Genomic DNA, 20,015 nt, shown 5'->3' on the forward strand with positions numbered 1-20,015 from the left:
TTCCTGGATATCTGAGTTAGGCCTCTTGAGGCTAAAAGGAATCGAAATGGGCAATCTGATACCAGGGATCTATGGGTAGCACAGAAATGGACCTCACAGGGGCTCCTAGGGCACTCAGTCGGTGAAGCAGCTGCTTGGCTCACGTCATGATCTCAGGATCCTGGGACCAAGCCCCCCCTTCTTGGGGTTCCCTGCTCAGTGGGGAGCCTGCTTCTCCCTCTGTCTCCCATGTTCCCTGCCCCATCCCTGCTCGTGCTCTCGCTCTCTCTCTCAGAGTCAAGAATGAAAGAGAGAAAGAAAAAGAAAGAAAGAAAGAAAGAAAGAAAGAAAGAAAGAAAGAAAGAAGAAAGAAAGAAAGAAAGAAGAAAGAAAGAAAAGAAAAGAAAGAAAGAAGAAAGAAAGAAAGAAAGAAAGAAAGAAAGAAAGAAAGAAAGAAAGAAGGAAGGAAAGAAAGAAAGAAAGAAAGAAAGAAAGAAAGAAAGAAAGAAAGAAAGAAGGAAGGAAGGAAGGAAGGTCACAATGATGGAAACAGCGTAGACCTGGCCCGGGGTGCCTTGCCCGCCTGCGCACCGCCGGCTGGTGTAGGCCTTAGCTTCTGCATTTCCTCCTCTCTAGTTCAGCAGATGCCGAATGCGGCCTCGGAATCCAAATTCCCAAAGAGGAAGCACGTGCGTTGAGCCCAAATTAGACCGGGGGTGCGGGCCGAGGCCAGCGGGCTGTGGCTCTGCGGCCAGGTCACGCAGCTCGAGGGCGACGGCGGCCTGCCCTCTCACCCTCGGCCTTCCCGCGGGGAGCCGGCCTGAGCGCCCACCCTGCAGAAAGCATCTGCTACATCTGTAAGTCGGGGGAAAATCATCCGGCATCTCGGAAGATTTTCGGGTGTGGGGGCGGAGGACCAGGCCCCTCCCGCACCCAGGGGCGCCCTCCCCGCCCACCGCAGGGCTCCAGGGCCTTGCCCCCAACAGCCCTGGCCCTGCAGCCCCCTCCTGGGCGGTCTCCAGTGTGCTCCCTGGGGCCACAGAGCGCTCTTCTTAGAGGCACACCCGGCACTTGGGCTCGGGGACCCGCGCCACGCTAGCCACACCTGCCACCACCCTATTTCTGAATGAGGCCCCATTTGAGGTCCTGGGTGCTAGGAGATCCGCGGAGCTGGGGGGCACAATTCAACCTGTATAACAAATCATACAACTTTTCCCCTTAGCGCTACTAATGCAACGGTAATATTGATGGATTTTTTGTTGTCGCTGCTACTTAACGACGTTTGTTCACGTTATGACTGGAACCAATTGCACTTAAGCCACCACACATTCTTTTTAAAGCGGACTGTTGGGTTTCAGCTGTGGATAGCCTAAGATCTTGAGCCCTATCCACAAGTGAGAGTTTGCTGTTTTCCTCCTGGTGCTCTTTCGGCTTGGAGATCCATAGCATAATGACTTTATAAGGGAATTTAGAAAAATTCTTTCTTCTGGAAATAAGTAGCATTGAGATCGTCCATTCTTTAAAGGTTGGGAAGAATTTCTCTGTGAAACTATCTAGCCTAAGTGCTTTTTATGGGGGGGGAGGATTTGAACCCCTTTACCTACATCTGTGATAATTGCTCTGTTAGACTGCGGCCAATTTTTAGTAAGTTTTTTCTTTCTAAGAAATTCTCTATTTCATCTGCATTCTCAGAGGGAATGGGAAGGGCATGGGAAGTACCCTCCAAAGACTTTTAAAATTTCCTCTGCTTTTGGGATCCCTGGGTGGCGCAGCGGTTTGGCGCCTGCCTTTGGCCCAGGGCGTGATCCTGGAGACCCAGGATCGAATCCCACGTCGGGCTCCCGGTGCATGGAGCCTGCTTCTCCCTCCGCCTGTGTCTCTGCCTCTCTCTCTCTCTCTCTCTGTGACTATCATAGATAAATAAAAAATTAAAAAAAAAATTTCCTCTGCTTTTGATGATTATTTCTTCCTTAGCATTTCTAGTTTTGAGCTTTCATGTTTTCTCCTTTTATTCTTTGTCATGCTAGCGGTTTTTCAGTTTTGTTATTTTTTTCCCCCCAAAGAATCTGTTTTTGGACTTCTTTATTTGTTTCATTGTTTTTCTCTTTGCCAACTTAATAGTTTCTGCTTTCAACTGTCTTTAAGTTGTCTATGACTTTGGCAGATTGGTGAGGTAATGCTTATCCCAGATTTGAGAATTTCAGCTGTGGTACATATAGTTTTTTTTGTTTGTTTGTTTGTTTGTTTGTTTAAGATTCTATTTATTCATGAGAGACACAGAGAGAGAGGCAGAGACACAGGCAGAGGGAGAAGTAGGCTTCCTGCATGGAGCCCGATGACGGACTCGATCCCAGAACCCTGGGGTCACAACCTGAGCCGAAGGCAGGTTCTCAACCGCTGAGCCACCCAGGCGTCCAGTACAGTTTTACTAGAAATCAATCTTCTGATGTCCTGTGTCTTCCATTGCACTATTGTTCTCATGTCATTGCACCTTCTTTGTGTGTACATGCATCTTATTTCTTTGAGCCCAATGCTATGAATCATGTTTGTTTGGGATGATACATATTGATATTATGGGTATGAAGATAGAAAGTTAATGTAGATGTAAAGAAGCTGCGGTAGGCAGCTGGTAATTCTTACTTCCTACTCCTTAAATTCTTGTCTTATCCCCACCCCCTTTGAACATGGGCTGGACCTACTGACTTGGTTGTACTAAGTAGAATGTGACCAAAGTATTGGGGTGTGACCTCCAATATCAGATTATAAAAGATGGCTACTTTGTCTTGCTCGGATTCTCTCTCTGGTTCTCTGTTTGCTTGCTTTGATGAAGGAAGCTTCTGGGCGGTGAGCTGTCCTATGGAGAGACCCCTACGGCAAGAAAGAGAAGGTGGCCTCTGGCCAATAGCCCACAAAGAATGGAAATCTACCAACCACTACTTACGTGATTTTGGAAGCTGACCTACCTTCAGTTGAGCCTTGACATGCCTGCAACCTGGTGAGAAACCCAGAGCCAGAGGACCCAGTTAAGATGGCCCTGGATTCCTGACCCAAAGAAACTTCAAGACAATAAATGTTGCTGTCATAGGTTGCTATAAATGGGATAATTGGTTATGAAGCAATAGATAAGCAATACAGAACCCAACCCTGGATATCTGTCTTGATCTAGGAAATAATCGCCAAGTTGAAAACGGAATGGTTTTGTTGTAATGTGGAAGTGACCTGCTCTATAGAGAGAGAACTCTAAATCAGAATTTAAAATGTAATAATACGATCAATACCAATGTTTTTCATTTAAAAGGCATTTTGACATCATTTTCTTTTAACTTCCTCATTTTGGTTCCACAAAGAGATGACAGTTTTCCCTTTGAATTTACTTATTTTTAGTGCTTTCTTTTGACAAAGATTTGTATGTGCACGTGAGTATTTAGAATGCGCCAAATTAAAGACAGACTGCTAGATAAAATTGGGCAGATTATGGGTTGAATTATAACACAGATTTATATTTTACAACATTTAAACCAACACTGGTTTGATTTCCATGCCTGATTGCCTACCAAAAAAAAAAAATCTGTCCTCCCTGCTCTCACAGAAATACAGTGGAAGCTGGACATAGGCTACCCTGCTGGAGGTGACATTTCCAAGCCTATCTGGGGCCATGTGACCATGTTCTTACTGGTGGAACATAGTCTGCTGCTCAGGACACTCACTGGATTTAAGAGGTGCCCATAACCAAGTTTCAATCATGCAGAAGAGGACAGTGACTTTGGGCTTGGTCTCAGTGGGCGGTGGAGCAATAAAATGAGAAGAATCTGAGTTACTGGGTGGCCTCATGGAGCCTCCCATTAACCCAGACTTCTCACCTTAGAACTCTTATATGAAAGGGAAATAAATAGCTGTGCTCTTTAAGCCACTAGATTTTGGGGTCTCTTTGTTATAGCAGCTTAACCTTTACCCTAGTGAATACATCCATCACTCTTCCTTTAAAATATGTCACTTAGTAATTATTATATATACACAATTAATCAAAGTACAAATACCTAGATTTCTACCCTGGCGGGGGGTAAAAAACCAGCAAAATGTCCCAGGCATGACTAGCGTTAAATTATCCAAACAACTACAGGTTATTTTTCCTGCATCAACTTTATTAATTTAAATGCACGACTTCAGGCTACCGTGTAACTTCTCCACTAAATGTTACGCTCGAGCAGCCCTTCAGCCTACCACTTCTAGGGGACATTGATTTTTTATTAGATGAGTTGGGAAATTTATGTTCAGAACATCAGCCTGTGCCTTAAAAGAAAGGTTCTGGGGAGAGCATACGGATCAGTGTCAGAAGCCACTGGCTTTTTAGTTTCACTTGAGATATTCAGAGCCAAATCCTCCCGAAGATTCCTCCTAAATTGAGTGGCTCTGGTGCAAAACAGAATGCTATGGCCATGTCACCAGGTTGCCTTATAGAGCTTATCTAAAGATTTTTCACAATCGCCTTACAAAACAAGAAGTGCAGATTATTAGTTTATCACAGGGAGAAAACTAAGGCACCCGGTGACATCACAAGTCACTAGGGGCTGGAGCCAGTACTTGGTCCTCCAGGGAGATAAAGGACATTATCTGAATGTGCAATTCTTCGGCTTTATGTTACATGTGCCATGCTTGCTTTGCTTCTTTTCTTTGAGAGAAAGGAAATTTAATATTTCAGAGATGCATCACTCAAGTGTCTTCATGGGAGAGCCCCTTTCTTTAACACAGAAGAAGAACAGGCCGTGCGCTAGTCTAACGTGAGCTTTTAAAACTCAACTAGAGGGTTCCGTCCCAATGGCTGTAAATGGCAGTGACGTTGGGGAGAGGAGCCTTCCGCTTCCAGGACTGGGTTGTGACACCAGCCCTGTGCTTCCTCTATAAGTTAAGTTACTCCCAGCTGTTGTGGCATCTCTGTCCCCTTGATCTTGCTCTGGGAATGGGACCAGAAACTAAGGTGTGAGGGAGACCAAATCATCCTTGAAAGCTACATCCCAAAGATCTGAAAGGACAACCAGGTACACGGGCACGTGGCGGTGTTTGTTCATAGTCATTTGTGCAACCAGATGGTCAGCACGCAGCCTTCTGCTGTCCACCGCAGACAGAAGGACAGAAGGACTAGGCCTGTGCTTTTGCTGCAGGCTGATCAGGGGGGCCTGAGTCCACTGTGCGTCTCAGTCGTTGTGAGGAAGCACAGGAGCCCTCAGGGGGACCTCAGCACCCCCGGGGAGATTCAGGAGGGAGGGAGGGAGACCAAGGCTCCTCTCCTGCTGAGATCCTTAAGCAGGCCAGGGGCAAGGTGAGACGTCCAGCCCTCCTCCCCGCCTGCCCTGGTTCCCTCGGGGTCTAATGAGCCTGCGCCCTTGCGCCACCGGGGCGAGCCAGGAGACAGCAGAAGCGGGAGGGGCCGCAGCATCTTTCCCAACGCAGCGAACCGGGAAAGGGGAGCGTCTCCTCCACGCCCGTCTTCCAGGTGCTCCAGGTGCTCACCAATCGCCAAATCACAAGAGCAGGGGCAAGGAAGGACCCAGCGGGTGATTCAGGGTGACGGACTCTCAACCTCCCGGGTTCTTGAGCAAGGTCGAGGAGGGAGGTCGGGCTGCCGGGAGACGTTGCATCACAGTTTGGGGAAAAAAAAAAAAAAAAAAAAACCACCCACAAAGTTTGGGAATCCTCCCGAGAGGGCTCATTCTTCCAGGAAGCGGGAGCGGGGTGCGGGGAGCCGGAGGGAAGGGCGCCCCCAGCTTGGGCTCGGGGTGAAAGTGGGGTCGGTGCGGGCCCAGCGCGCGCCGCAGGGAGGACGGCGCAGGTGTCCCGGGCTCGGCCCCCCGCGAGGTGGCACCTCTGCGCCGGCCGGAAGGGACGGGGCGCGGGGCGCGGGGCGCGGGGGCGCGGGGGGGCGCGGGGGGGCGCGGGGGGGCGCGGGGGGGGCGCGGGGGGACGCGGAGGGGCGCGGGGGGGCGCGGGGCGCGGGGCGCGGGGGGGCGCGGGGGGGCGCGGGGGGGCGCGGAGGGGCGCGGGGGGGCGCGGGGGGGCGCGGAGGGGCGCGGGGGGGCGCGGGGGGGGGCGCGGGGGGGCGCGGCCGAGGCACCTGCGCGCCGCGCCCCGCTGCCAGCTGGCCCGACGCCGGGGCCGCCCGAGCCCGTCCGAGCCCGCGGGGGGAGGCGGCCACCTGGGCGCGCGGGGCGGGGCGGGGCGGCGCTAGGACCCGCGCGGCGCACCTGTTGGCCGGCGCCCGGCCCCGCCCCCACCGCCCCCCCCCCCGAGGCCCCGCGGGCGCCCGGGCGGCGCTGCAGAGCGAGCGTGGGGCGCGGGCGCGGGCGCACCATGGCCGAGCTGCTGCGGAGCCTGCAGGACTCCCAGCTGGTCGCCCGCTTCCAGCGCCGCTGCGGGCTCTTCCCGGCGCCCGAGGAGGTTCCCCGCCACGCCGGGAGCAGGGGCGCAGGGGCGCCGGCGCACGGGCTGCGGAGCGTCGCGGCCCCGCAGGTAACGGCGGCCAGGTGCGCGGGGCGGGGGGGCTGCGCCCTCGGGGCTTCCCGCAGGGCCGGTTACGTAACTGCGGACGAGGGGGGCGGCCGGGGGGTCCCGGCCCCCGGCCCCCGCCCGGGGCTCCAACAGCTGTGCGGGCCCCCCCCAGCTCCGGGTGCGGATGCGCAGCCGCCGCGGCCTAGGGGAGCGCGCCCGGGCATCGCCGCCTGGACGCAGGGACCCCGCAGGCTGCAGCGGGGGGGGGGGGGGGGCACCCGGGGACGCGGCTGCGGACGGAGGCGGGGAGGGGTGGGAGGAGCCGCTCGGGGGCAGGAAGTGCCATTTACCTCTGCGGGGATTTCCAGATCCAGGAGCTCAGGAGTCGGGAAGCCCCTGGCTTGCGCGGGGCGGCGCAGCGCGGGCACCGGACCTCGGAGCTCGCGGGGGTGGGGGGGGCGAGGGCGGGGCTGCGCGGCCCTAGAGAAACCGCCTGGGATGCTGTGCTTGTTCCTTCTCTGCCCCGTGGGATACCTGGTAACTTTGAGAGGAGTTGGAGACCCGCCCTCCCCTTCCTCTCGCCTTAACAGTGGGGCACAGTAGGAGGTGAGGCCCGGCCACCTGCCCGGGAGGCGGCACAGCATCCCCGCGCACACCTGTGCGCACCGTACGCCGCGTCGCGCCCAGGTGGATGCAAGGGCCCCTCTGATTCTCTCTCCCCACACTTCCCCTGCTTCTCCAGCTCCGGAGGCTGAAGCAGGACGCAGTTTCCCACTAACGCCTTTCAAACCGTTTTAAGCATTACCTTTGATAATGGAACTAAATTCTGCAAGGGGATCCCCTTGCCCTTTACAAGCAACAGGAGCAGGGGTCTTGCAGAGAGGTGACTTCTACCTGCTTCAAAAGCCTGTGCACCAGCTGCAGAGTAGGGGTTTCTCCCCCACCCAACACAGGACCTCACTCACTACAGGCCATGAAACACTTAGATGGAGCGAACCATTCAGGGTAAGAAGTCCGCGTACTGGTGTGTGATGGTGGGGAAAATAGCCCACGGGAGCATTCGATACAGGAGAGGTTAGTGAATGTTTTTAAAGGTGGGTTTGTTTCAGGTGACTTGGGAAGATTAATATTTTACAAATACGGGGAGAGTTCCCAAAGGAAAATGATTGCCTACCTGTCCTGGATAACTCATAAGAGCCTAAGGGGACCGTTGGAAGACTCTCCAGCAGCTGTCCTTCCCTGTGGCCGCTGGCCCCTGGGCCTTTCCTTCTTTCTCCAAATAACCCCTCATCCTTCATTTTCAAAGGTCAGTTCTTCAAGAGACGCCTTTGCTCACCTTCCAGTCTCTCTCCCCCTTTTATAGGTTCTCTTTCATTCTGATGATTCTTCACTATGGCATTTATCCCATTACGTAAATATGCCTTTGGGGGTGGTGGTGGTATCTGATCATTGCCAGGCTGCTCCAGTGGGTGGTGAGCTCTGAAAATGCAGGAAACTTGCCTGGTGTGCTCATTATTTTCTTCACATGGGAGCTCAGTGAATTCTGCGAATAAATGAGCGCAGACTGCAATATAAAATCTGCCCTTTAAAAGCAAGATAAGCAGATTTCTTGCAAAGACTTGTCTTTCTTGCTGCTTCAGCAAGTCAAATGGTAGGGGTTTCCCCCCTTCCCATCCCAACAGGCCTCCACTCACTATAGAGCATGAATAGTGAGAGAGAGAGCTGAAAATTCAAAAGAAAAGATCACAGGCTTTTTAAAACTGAGGAGTAAATATTGAAAATCAAGTGTTTTCCCCCTAGCCTAGAAATCAGACAGCTCTCAGACGCTTAGAGCTCTCACCTTGAAGACCCTCCAAACAATAGAGAAGTGTTTTCTTCATTTGGGTGGCTTTAGAATGCAGCAAATCTAATTCTCACTTCCCACATTTGCTGTATTTATTTCACTCCTTAAAACGGGACAAGTGCAGAAATGATTAAGAACTTCCTGGACCAAGTCTCACGTAACAGCACGTTCTGCTGAGTTAAAGATTAACTAGGGCTGGGCTGGGATTGTTCAAAGCTGTCATTGAAATAGTCAGAGGGGGCCTCGGAGATTTCTCAGTGGTCATGACTTTCACAGACAGGTCTGGGTCCTGAAGGGTTAAGTGCTTTGTGGAGGACTTCCCAGAAACACACACACAGATCTTTTGACTCTCATGTCTAAACTTCTTTCTTCTGTACACCTTCCAGGGAAAAATCCCAGGGTTTCATTTTATCTGTCTCACTGCGAAGGTATGAGGTGTCAGGGTGATTGGGAGCCGGGTTGAGGTTGGCTGGAAAGAGAACATGTCACTTTCCGCATCCTAGGATAACTGGTTTGCGAGGGTAGCCGTGGGAGGACGTTCCTGGCAGTAGCCAAGAGCAAGAGGCAGGGATCCTGGGACCGAGTAGGAGGGCAGAGGCCTGCTTAGAATAATGTTTATTTGTTCTGGGGTAAAGCCAGCCTTGGATATAATGGTATTTTGATTTTTATCACCTTTGCTTACTCAACACAGTTGCATTAAGGTAGACTTTGCAGTGCCTTTCCCTATCATTATCTTAGACTGGAGTGATCTTTCCAAACTATACTGTGCTCGGTAAATACTTTCTAATAACTATTTGCTCAGACATAGTTCTACATTGGTTTGAGGCAGGGATCAAAGATATGTTATTATACAAACCTTTACATCCCGATTTTAAAACAGCTGGGGCCCTCCCAGTCTGTCAATCTACAAAAACTCACCCTTTATTTTATTAGCTTTGCTAAAGTGCAAAGAACCGTCTTAGGAATCAGGAGACCTGGGTCTGACTCCACCTCCATGTCACTTTGAACTTCTCCAGGCCTCATCTGCAAAATGGGCAGAGTGCAACTGAGTGGGACAGAGTGCAACAGAGCGGCTTTCCACCTGTGGCTATGCATTACAGTCAGAGGAGCTTGAAAAACAAAAACAAAACACCAATGTCCAGGGTCCAGGCCAGAAGTGGGGTCTGGAGAAGCTGGCAGACAGAGATGGGAAGCTCTGAATTCCCTTCTCCCGGGGCCCACTGCCCTTAGAGTGTTCAGGGCGAGAATGGTGATGCTGGAGGCAGTGGTCATGGCCACGGTGACATCTGGGCTTGGTTATAGCTCAGGTGGCCCACAGGTTGAATTTCCAGTTTTGATTTTTGTGGATATTCAAGGTTTGAAATGGTAAAATAACCCACTTCTTTGAAAAGGAACCTTGGATCACTTTTTTTCTAGTTACAGATATTGTTCCCATGAGAAGACTTGGAAAAATACAAAGAAAAGGTTAAATCCATGGTCATGATACCACTGCGTGAAGATAATCACACAGTACATGTTCAGCCTCATTTTCAGGGGCTATAGAATGTACTCCATAGAATGGATGTGCTGTCATTTAGTTGGCCTCTTGCTGGGCTTTTAGGGTTTTTTCCTGTTTTTTTTTTGCATTAAAAATAACATCTTTGTATACGTATCTTTCTATATATCTTGACTATCTTTTTAAATTGAGATACAATTGGCACGTAATATTATGTTAGAGGTGTACAACATGATGATTCAATATTTGTAAGTACCATATTGTGACATGATCATAGTGAGTCTAATTACCACCTATAGTTACAGTTTTCTTGTGAATGAGAACTTTTTTTTTTTCAAAGATTTTATTTATTTATTTTAGAAGTAGTGTGTGTGCACACAACACGGGGAGGGACAGAGGAGGAAAGAGTGGAGGGAGAGAATCTCAAGCGGACTCTGAGCTGAGTGCAGAGCCCTGTGAAGAGCTCAGTCTTGAAACCCTGAGGCCACGACCTGGGCCAAAACCAAGAGTCAGACATTTAACCAAATGAGCCACTCGGGCAAGAACTTTTAAGATGTACTCTCTTAGCAACTTGCAAATATACATTACATCCCCATGACTTACTTATTTTGTAGCTTTAAGTTTGTATTTTCTTCACCCATTTCACCTACCCCCACCTCCAGTGCCCCTAGGCAACCACCAATCTGTTCTCTTAATCTGTGAGTTCAGATTTTTGTTTGTTTTATATTTCACATATAAATGAGATCATAAAGCATTTGTTTTCCTCTGACCTATTTTACTTAGCATAACGCCCTCAAGTTCCACCCATATTCTCACAAATGGCAAGATTTTCCCTCGTTTTTACGGCTGAATATTCCAGTGTGTGTGGCACATTTTCTTTATCCGTTCATCCAAGGAGCTAAAGTTGTTTCTAAATCTTGGCTATTGTAAACAATGCCGAAATGAACATGGGGGTGCAGGTGTCTTTTCACGGTAGTGTTTTGTCTTCAGATAAATACTCAGAAATGGAATTGCTAGATCATGTGGTATTTCCATTTCTAATTTTTATAAAGATTTAATTTTTAAGATTTATTCATTTACAAGAGAGAAAGAGAGGAGAGGGGGAGGAACGGAAGGAGAGGGAGAGAGAGAATCCAGAGCAGATGCCCTGGGGAGCGTGGAACCCCAGGGGGGACCTGATCCCACAGCCCCAAGGTCATGGCCTGAGCCAAAATCAAGAGTCAGATGCTTAACTGACTGAGCCACCCAGGCGCCCCTCAAGATTTTAAGTAATCTCCACACCCAACATAGGACTCAAACGCACAACTCCACGATCAAGAGTTGCATGATCTACTAACTGAGCCAGCCAGGAGCCCCTATTTTTAATTTTTTGGGGAACCTCCATGTTGTTTCCGATGTGGCGGCACCAATTTCCATTCCCTCCAACAGGGCGCAAGGGTTCCCTTTACTCCACATCCTTGCCAGCACTTGTTATTTCTTCTCTTCTTGATAATAACAGGTATGAGGTGATATGTCACCTGGTTTTGACTTGCACTTCCCTGAGGATGAGTGATGTGGAGCATCTTTCCCTGTGTCTGTTGGCCATCTGTACCTCTTCCTCGGAAAAATGTCTATTCAGATCCTCTGCCCATTTTAATCAGATTATTTGAAAAACAATTCTCCTTATCAGATATATGATTTGCAAACATTTTCTCCCATTTGGTAGATTGCCTATTCATTTTGTTAATGTTTTCCTTTGCTGTGCAGAAGCTTTTTAATTTGATGTAGTCTCATTTGTTTATTTTTGCTCTCATTGCCTTTGCTTTGGGTGTCAAATAAAAAAAAAAATCACTGCCAACACTGAATTCAGTCTTTGATTGTCTTTTAAATTTAAATTTCCAGACATGGAACTGCTGGGCAGAAATACATATATTAATGGATTTCAATACTGAGCTGTCCCACAGAGCAGGATACATAACTGTGAGTGTAGTACCCTCACCACTACCAGATATTAACACCCTCTTTAATTTTGGGAGAAAATAGGCCACTTCTATTTCATTTTTTAAAGATTTTTAAAATTTATTTATTTATCTATCTATTTATTTATTTATGAGAGAGAGAGCATGCACCTGTGTGCAGAGGGAGAGAGAATTTCAAGCAGACTCTGCATGGAGCCTGAAGTGGGGCTCCATCCTACAACCCTGAGATCAGATCTCAACCCAACTGAGCCACGCAGGCATTCCAATAGGCCACTTCTGCTTCTATCTCAGCTTTTCTTCCTTTATTTCCAGCCAACTTTTTTTTTTACATGCAGTATCCAGTGCTCATCACAACAAGAGCCCTCCTTAATCCCCATCACCCACCCACCTCCCTCCATCGACCCACCGTTTGTTCTCTATCGTTAAGAGACTCTTACTCTTACGGTTTGTTTTCCCACTCTCCTTTTCTTCTCTTCCCCTTCCCCTACGTTCACCTGCTTTCCTTCCTAAATTCCACTGTGAGTGAGATCAAGATGCCAGCCAACATTTCCTGATCAGCTACTGGGTTAGTCCTCATCCTTAAAGGTACAAAGAGGGGCACCTGGGAGGCTCAGTGGTTGAGCATCTGGCTTTGGCTCAGGGCGTGATCCCGGGGTCCTGGGATTGAGTCCCACATCAGGCTCCCCAAAGGCAGCCTGCTTCTCCCTCTGCCTGTGTCTATGCCTCTCTCTCTATGTCTCTCATGAATAAATAAATAAAATCTCTTAAAAAAAAATAAAGATACAAAGAAAATAAGATCTAGGTCCTGTCCTAGGAAAGCCACAAAGAACATGATGCAATGCAAAAAATACTAGAATAGAATATGTAGGTTAATAATAATATTAGGATATTAAGCTAATAATAATTATTAATTAATTAATAATAATTAAGCTAATAATAATATAATAATAGGCTGATAATAGTAATAGGATAGGTTTTTTTTTTTTTAAATTTTTTTTAACTTTATTTATTTATGATAGTCAGAGAGAGAGAGAGAGGCAGAGACACAGGCAGAGGGAGAAACAGGCTCCATGCACCGGGAGCCCGACGTGGGATTCGATCCCGGGTCTCCAGGATCGCGCCCTGGGCCAAAGACAGGGGCTAAACCACTGCGCCACCCAGGGATCCCTAGGATAGGTTTTTTTAAATATTTTTTTTAATTTTTATTTATTTATGATAGTCACACACAGAGAGAGAGAGAGGCAGAGACACAGGCAGAGGGAGAAGCAGGCTCCATACACCGGGAGCCTGACGTGGGATTCGATCCCGGGTCTCCAGGATCGCGCCCTGGGCCAAAGGCAGGCACCAAACCGCTGCGCCACCCAGGGTTCCCCAATAGGATAGGTTAGTGGCCAGGGAGACAATAGCAGGAGTAGCTCACCATCTGCAGAGGAGCTCATAAAGTCTTGAGGGACTAAAAGAGCAATAGGAATCAAATAGATGAAAATGTGAGGATCTCAGGGCACATAGGTGGCTCAGTCGGTTAAACATCCTACTCTTAGTTTTGGCTCAGGTTGTGATCTCGGGGTCTTGAGATGGAGCCCTGGGTTTGGCTCCAGGCTTGGTGGGGAGTCTGCTGGAGATTCTCTCTCTCTCTCCTTCCCACTGCTCACATGGACACTCTCTTTCTGTCTCAATAAATTAATCTTAAAAAGAATGAGAATCTCTTTTCTTTGCCTGGAAATCTTAAACAATAGAACATAAAGACACATTGCAATTTTTGGTGAAGAGTGAAATGTTCAGCATGGGCAGAGTAAGACTACCAGCAGGAAAGAAATTAAGGGGGGATTTAACCCTTAACAATGGTTAAAATGGCAAATTTTATGTTATATATATTTTACCTCAAAAAAAAATACCCAATGGTTCTACTTCAAGGAGGAGAAACAGGGGCCCCTGGGGGGCTCAGCAGTTGAAATCTGCCTTCAGCTCAGGTGGTGATCCCGGGCTCCTGGGATCGAGTCCCGCATCGGGCTTCCCACAGGGAGCCTGCTTCTCCCTCTGCCTGTGTCTCTGCCTCTCTCTGTGTGTCTCTCAGGAATAAATAAATAAAATCTTAAAAAAAAAAAGGAGAAGAAACATAGCATCCTTCTTTCTAAGTGTGGGTTGCACAGAGGAGTAATATTATAGTATGGAAACCCGTCAGACACATCAAGAGTCTAAGACATGTTGATGGGATGTGCTCTTGGCACATGTTGAAATGATACATGCTCGATACATGTTGGAAGTGGCGTTTCACCTGGGGGGTCTTCCCTAAAACCCACACCCTCAGTCTAATCATGAGAAAGACACCAGACAAATCCTAATTGAGGGACGTTCTGTAAAATACCTGACCTATACTCTTCAAAATTGCCCAGGCCCCAAATAGTAAGGAACATCTGACAAACATCACAGCCAGGAACAGCCCAAGATGTGACAACTGAATGTAATTGTGGCATCTTCAGGATGCGACCCTGGAATAGAGTACAAAAAAAGGGGGGGGGGAATGTTAGGTAAAAACCCAGGAAGTCTGCAAGTATGGAATTTAGTTAATAAAACTGCATCAGTAAATTTCTCTGCAAATAAAAAGCTGTTCTAAGAAATAAGGCCTATTTAAGTTTTTCTAAAAGGGGGTGGGTAATGGAAGGGAGTTCAAAGGTGAGGTCACGTGGGGTGAGCATCTTGGAGCAGGTGACTTTCAGCCTAGGAGGCGGGGCGCGGGAGAGGGTTCAGCCCCAGGGGAGCCGACTGCCTGAGGGGCCCTGCTGCCCCGGGCCGGCCTGCGAGGGGACCGGCGAGGGGAACGGCGCAGCGGCGGGGCAGCGAGCAACGGGCCGCAGGTGCCTCCCTTGGGCCCTGTTGGGCCCGAGGCCGGGAGGCTGGGAGGCCACCTGACGAGGTCCACGGAGGTCGGCCTCGTGGAGGAGAGTGTAGTGTGGCCCTGGGAGGACGAATGGACACTGTCCAGCCCGGAGAAGCCTCTAGAAATCGGAGCGGGAATCCTGGCTGGAGCTGGGGCCTAGAGCCCGAGTTGCAGGCCGAAGCCTGAATGTGGCCTCCTGCCGAACCTTTTTTTTTCCGTGTTGGCTCCTTCCCTTTTATCCGGGAAACTGATGAAGGGCCTGACTAATGAATAACTTTTTTATTGGTCTGCTCTCCCTGCTCGGAGCGGGAAGGGGCTGTAGGGCCGGCTAGGAGTCGGCTAGGAGTCGGCTAGGAGTCGGCTAGGAGTCGGCTAGGAGTCGGCTAGGAGTCGGTTAGGGAGCAACAAACACCTGTCGACTTAAAACATGTGACTGAATTACTTCGTTTAGGAAAGCTGTTGACAGCGGACCTTGTCTAATTCTAATTTTCTTGACTTAGAATTAAGATGTCAGCCTTTTAAATTAAAAAAAGAAAAAGCACTCTCACTTCTGTTGTTACAGGTTTTGTTAATTATTAAATCCTCTGTTGTCCTGATAAGAATTACGTCTGGAACAAAGGCATCCTTGCGTGTTGTTTGGCACAGAATTTTCCTGGGAGAAAATCCTGTCACGGTTTCCCGGCAACACCCTTAGAGTGCTTCTGTCTGTGTCAGGGATCCACGAAGATGCTGAAATTGGGGGCCCCCACCGGCCTGTAGTATCCCACTTGCCGGGTGAGACACATGGCACGTGCGGAGAAAATGAGACGTGAAAGATCCAGCGAAGACCACGGCCTGAAGCGGGAGGGAGGGCAGAGAGACCCGCACCGTGGTCTTTGCTGGACACGGAGCCGGGTGGATGGAGGAAGAGGGAAATAAGCACCTGAGATCTTGAAGGGGGGGCTGAACCGGTCTCAGTATTGCCTCCAGGGCCCCAAGATACCCATTTGTTTATTAAACAAACCAACCAACCAGCAGGTCCACTCTTGCCCCTGGTAAGGCTGTTTATCCGGTGTGCGGCCTCCTGGAGAATTGCCCCCTCCGGAATCTCCGAGGATGGTTTGATTTTTCTCCAGCCAAGATCTCTGCTCCCAGCACAGTTGATGGGGAACAGCCCGCCAAAGCGAGGCCCCCCGTGTGTACGAGGAAGAGGCGGGAGGCTGGTGAACCAGAAGGCTCCCTGGGTTCAATGTCGGGAGCCGAGAAGCCGGGATTTAATTGGTGGAGAAAGGATTTAGGTGAACGTGGATTTTTTGCAATTAAAAAAAAAAAATCGCCCTCTCGTGGAAGGTGACTAAAAGTAGCCATGAACCAGACATCAAAGATTTTGTTAAAAGCACCACACAAGCAAAAAGAGGCTCTGTTAGAACTTGGGTTTGGGGTTTTGGTTTTTTGGTTTCTTTTTTCTCTTCCTCTCTGAATTTTGATCTTTTGATGATTTTCAGCTAGGAAGATCTCAAATACGTTGGAAATTGATTTGTACGCGTTTCAACTCTTAAAGTAATTCACGTTTATGGTGACAAGTGGTGGGCGACACCAAAGAGCATAAAGAAGGGAACAAAATTCCTGCATTCATTTTGCAGCCTACGGAGACACGTTCACGTCTCCGAGTAGCGATTCCTTTTAGGTCTGTGCACGTGCAGAAGATTTAAGTCGTGAACATTCTCTCCGCATACGGGTGGCTTTCGGCGCCCGGCTGGTGGCTGGTGGCCGTTTCCCCGCATCGCCCCCGGGCCTCGCCGCTGGGACTTCCAGAGTTGTGTCGTGGCTTACCCTGCGATAGGGATTTAGGTTTTGTTTTTTATTTTCCACCCACTCCCTAACGTGTGCATCTAGGCAGTCTCAGTGTTTATCTTTGGACTTCGCCTTGAGTCTAAATATCGAACCGTTTCCTGAGAACCGCAGAAGCAGCTCACTTCGGTTTTCGTGCTCACTGCCAAGTTGCCTTTTGGAAAATGGATCTCGAGTATTGCTCCGCACGGCAATCCAAGGCTGCTAGTCGTCAAGTGTTATCTTCGTTTCCTTTGTTTTCCTTTTCTTTGTATTTATCGTAAGTCAGATACAGCGAGTGCACGGATCTTAGGTGTACAAGGTGATACCTCTGACCAGATGTCTACCTCCCCGCAACCCCCGCCAGAGGCGGCCTGACCCTAGAAGGCCCCTTCAGGCTCCCGCCAGGCAACAGTACCCTCTCCCAGGTACCCACTCTTTTGCCTCCATCAACCATAACGTAGTTTCATCTCCTATTGAACGTAGGATCAATACGTTCAATAAGATAGGATAGGATCAATCCTATGCGAGTAGGATCCTCCAGGATGTGTAGTGTTTTCATTTTTCATGCCACACAGCATCCAGTGTGCAAATATATGATAACCCGTCCTCTCTACAGACTGTTTTTTGGGGACGTTTCGGTTTTAGGGAATAAAGGCCAGCATCAGGTATTATTTTTAAAAACTTTTCTTTAAAATTAAAAAATATAAATAAATAAAACAAACCTTTTCTTTTTAACTCTTCGGCTCTTGATGCAATTTCAGATTCTTGAAAATCTGCAAAATATGATGGAGAAATTCCTCCATACTCTTGACCCGTGTTTTCCTAATGTCAGCAGCCTGTATAAATAACCACCGTGCGGGAATAGAATACAATCTGTGCACCTTGCTCCATTCTGGAAGTTCTCCAGTCTTTCTTTGCATTTCCTAACCTTGACCTCTGAGGAGTCCAGGCAGGTTGTTTTGTATAATGTCAGTTTGACTTGTTTGGTATTTCCTCTTGATTACATTTAGGTTCTACGTTTAGGGTGGGAATCCTTTTACCGCAGCCAGAAACTGTGTCCTTAGTGTATCATATCAAGAGACACAAAATGCCGATTTATCCCATCACCAGTGATTTTTACTTCAAACACCTTTATAAGTGTGTTAAGTGGTTTCTTCCAAGTAAACATTTTTCTCTTTGTAATTAAGTATCTGTAGGGCGCCTGTCGGTGAAGCTTCACCATCCGCCTTGACCTCAGGGTCCCGGGATGGAGCCCCACATGGGGCTCCCTGCCCAGCAGGGAGCCTGCTTCTCCCTCTGCCGCTCCCCCTGCTTGTGCTCATGCTTTCTCTCTCTCATTCTCTGTTTCAAAAAAAAATAAAAAATCTTAAAAAAAAAAAAAAGAGAGAGAGAGAAGGGAGTATGCTGTAGGCCGGTATCAGACGCATTAGGAAAGTCTTGTTTCTGGGCATTTTCATCCGTGACTTTTGTCAGCCGTTAGGGACACAGTGATGTGTCTCAACAGCGATGTGCCGATTTGAGAGCGGAATGAAAGCCTCTCATCAGTCTCACATACTTTGCCTCTAATGAGGTTGAATATTTTTCTTCGGCTCAGCAGATACCTGTATCACCCTTTTTGTGAATGTCTGGTCGTCTGCTTTATCCCTTTTTTCCACTGTGATTTTAGCGGGGCTGTTTACCTCCTGATTTTTGAGGGTCTTTTGTGATTTATCCGTTGTGCGTCAGGATCTTCCATTGTGTGTCAGCTAACATGAGTTCCTAACCGATCTGTCACTAATCTTTCCTTGTAAGGAGAAAATATTGGGGTCTGAGGAAGAGAAGGGGGATGGAGAGGGAGTAACCTCCTAGGTGTCCGTGGGCTTAGGTGAGTCATGCTGGGTTCCCGTCTTCCCCACCTGTACCTTCTCCGGGTACAGAAAGCCCATCATTCGCATCCTGTGAAATGCTTTGCCATATTTCAGTACCTTGGGCAAAAGCTGCGGGTGCCGCAGGGGCTAGGGAAAGCTCAGAGACCCTGCGACTCTGAGCAAGGAGGGCAGCAGCTTAGAGGGTGTTACCCCATATTATGATGATGCGAAGGGGAAGCAGGAAATGAATGAGTTCTGTGGTGAACTGCAGAGGGTGACAGACGATTCTGAGTCCTCCCAGCCTTGGGTCTCCCCTTCTCCCCGGTTCTCGAGGAGGCTTCAGGGCTGCCTTCTTGCTGTGCTCAGTTACATCACAAATGCCCTCAAAGGGCAGGAGTGGGTTACTATCCCCAATATCTATCCAGGAGCGTATTTCTGAAACCATTACTCTTGGAAAGGAGGGGACTAATGGATCCATTAGATCCATTAATTTTGCCTCCATTTAGCCCCATCTAATGCCTCAGTCATATTTTATTGTCCGCAAGTTTTGACCCTGAAGGAATCACCTGAATTTTTCCAACATGTTGGGTTAGAAATGGTCTAGCCCTGATTTTCTTCATGCTTACCACCCTGGTACCACTCACTACAGGGTTAGAAATGAGACTTCCCACACTCATCCTGAGTACTTCCTGGTGTAGATAAGTATATTGCCTCAATCAGGGACTTGTTTAAACTATAAGAACGTACTTCATCTTTAAAAGTTAGTACTGAATATGCATTTACCTTGCAGCCCACAATTACACTCCTGGGAATTTATCCCAGAGATATGAAAACTTATTGACACAAAAACCTGTACATGATCGTTTATAGGAGCTTTGTTCATAACAGCCCAAACTCAAAACTAACCGAAACATCCCCACTGGATAAGTGGCTAAATCAACTGTGGTACATCCATACCACGGAATACGACTCAGCAGTAAAAAGGAGTAGACTCCTGACATACCCAACAACTTGGATGGCTCTCAGGGGCATTTTGCTGATGAAAAAGCCAATCTCAAATGATTCCATTGTGTATATAATTCCATTTATATGACATTCGTGAAATGACAAAATTATAAAGATGGAAGACAGATTCGTGGTTGCCAAGGGTTAAGAATGAGAGGATCACTATGAAGGGGTTGTGCGAGGTGGATCTTTGTGGTGATGGGGCAGTTTTGTAGCTTGATGGCAGTGGTGGTCATATGGGTCCAACGCGTCCACACAGGTGTAGTAAAACGGCACAGAGGGATCCCTGGGTGGCGTAGTGGTTTGGCGCCTGCCTTTGGCCCAGGGCGCAATCCTGGAGACCCAGGATCGAATCCCACGTCGGGCTTCCGGTGCATGGAGCCTGCTTCTCCCTCTGCCTATGTCTCTGTCTCTCTCTCTCTCTCTCTGTGACTATCATAAATAAATAAAAATTTTAAAAAAATTTTAAAAAAACCGGCACAGAACTGTATACACATGCTGTCCCATTGCCAGAGACTAGGCGCTGATATTGTGCTATAATTATGTGAGATGGAACCATGGGGAGAAGATGGGTGAAGGGTCTAGTGGATGTGCAGAGATGTGCCACCTTTGCAAATACTTAGGAACTACAGTTAGGTCAAAATAATGTATTTTTAAAAATTCCATTGCCTTGTAAAAATTGGTCCTGCCCTTCTCACAGCCTTTACTGCAGGCG

General features: G+C 48.5%; 1 protein-coding gene across 3 annotated transcripts in view; it reads left to right on the forward strand.

Moving 5' to 3' along the window:
- Positions 1-6,288: 6,288 nt before the first annotated feature.
- The window catches only part of SGPP2 (sphingosine-1-phosphate phosphatase 2), a 104,684-nt gene continuing 90,957 nt past the window's right edge, over positions 6,289-20,015 (forward strand). For 2 of the 3 annotated variants that reach the window (XM_041737152.1, XM_041737153.1), the window contains exon 1: positions 6,289-6,483. In XM_041737152.1, the coding sequence (XP_041593086.1) occupies positions 6,325-6,483 (159 nt within the window). In that variant the 5' untranslated portion in view covers positions 6,289-6,324. Of the gene's footprint in view, positions 6,498-20,015 lie in introns of all 3 variants that reach the window. The other variant, XM_041737154.1, reaches the window with a different exon arrangement.

This window comes from Vulpes lagopus, chromosome 22 (genome assembly GCF_018345385.1).
Source record: "Vulpes lagopus strain Blue_001 chromosome 22, ASM1834538v1, whole genome shotgun sequence".
Taxonomy (NCBI): Eukaryota; Metazoa; Chordata; class Mammalia; order Carnivora; family Canidae; genus Vulpes; species Vulpes lagopus.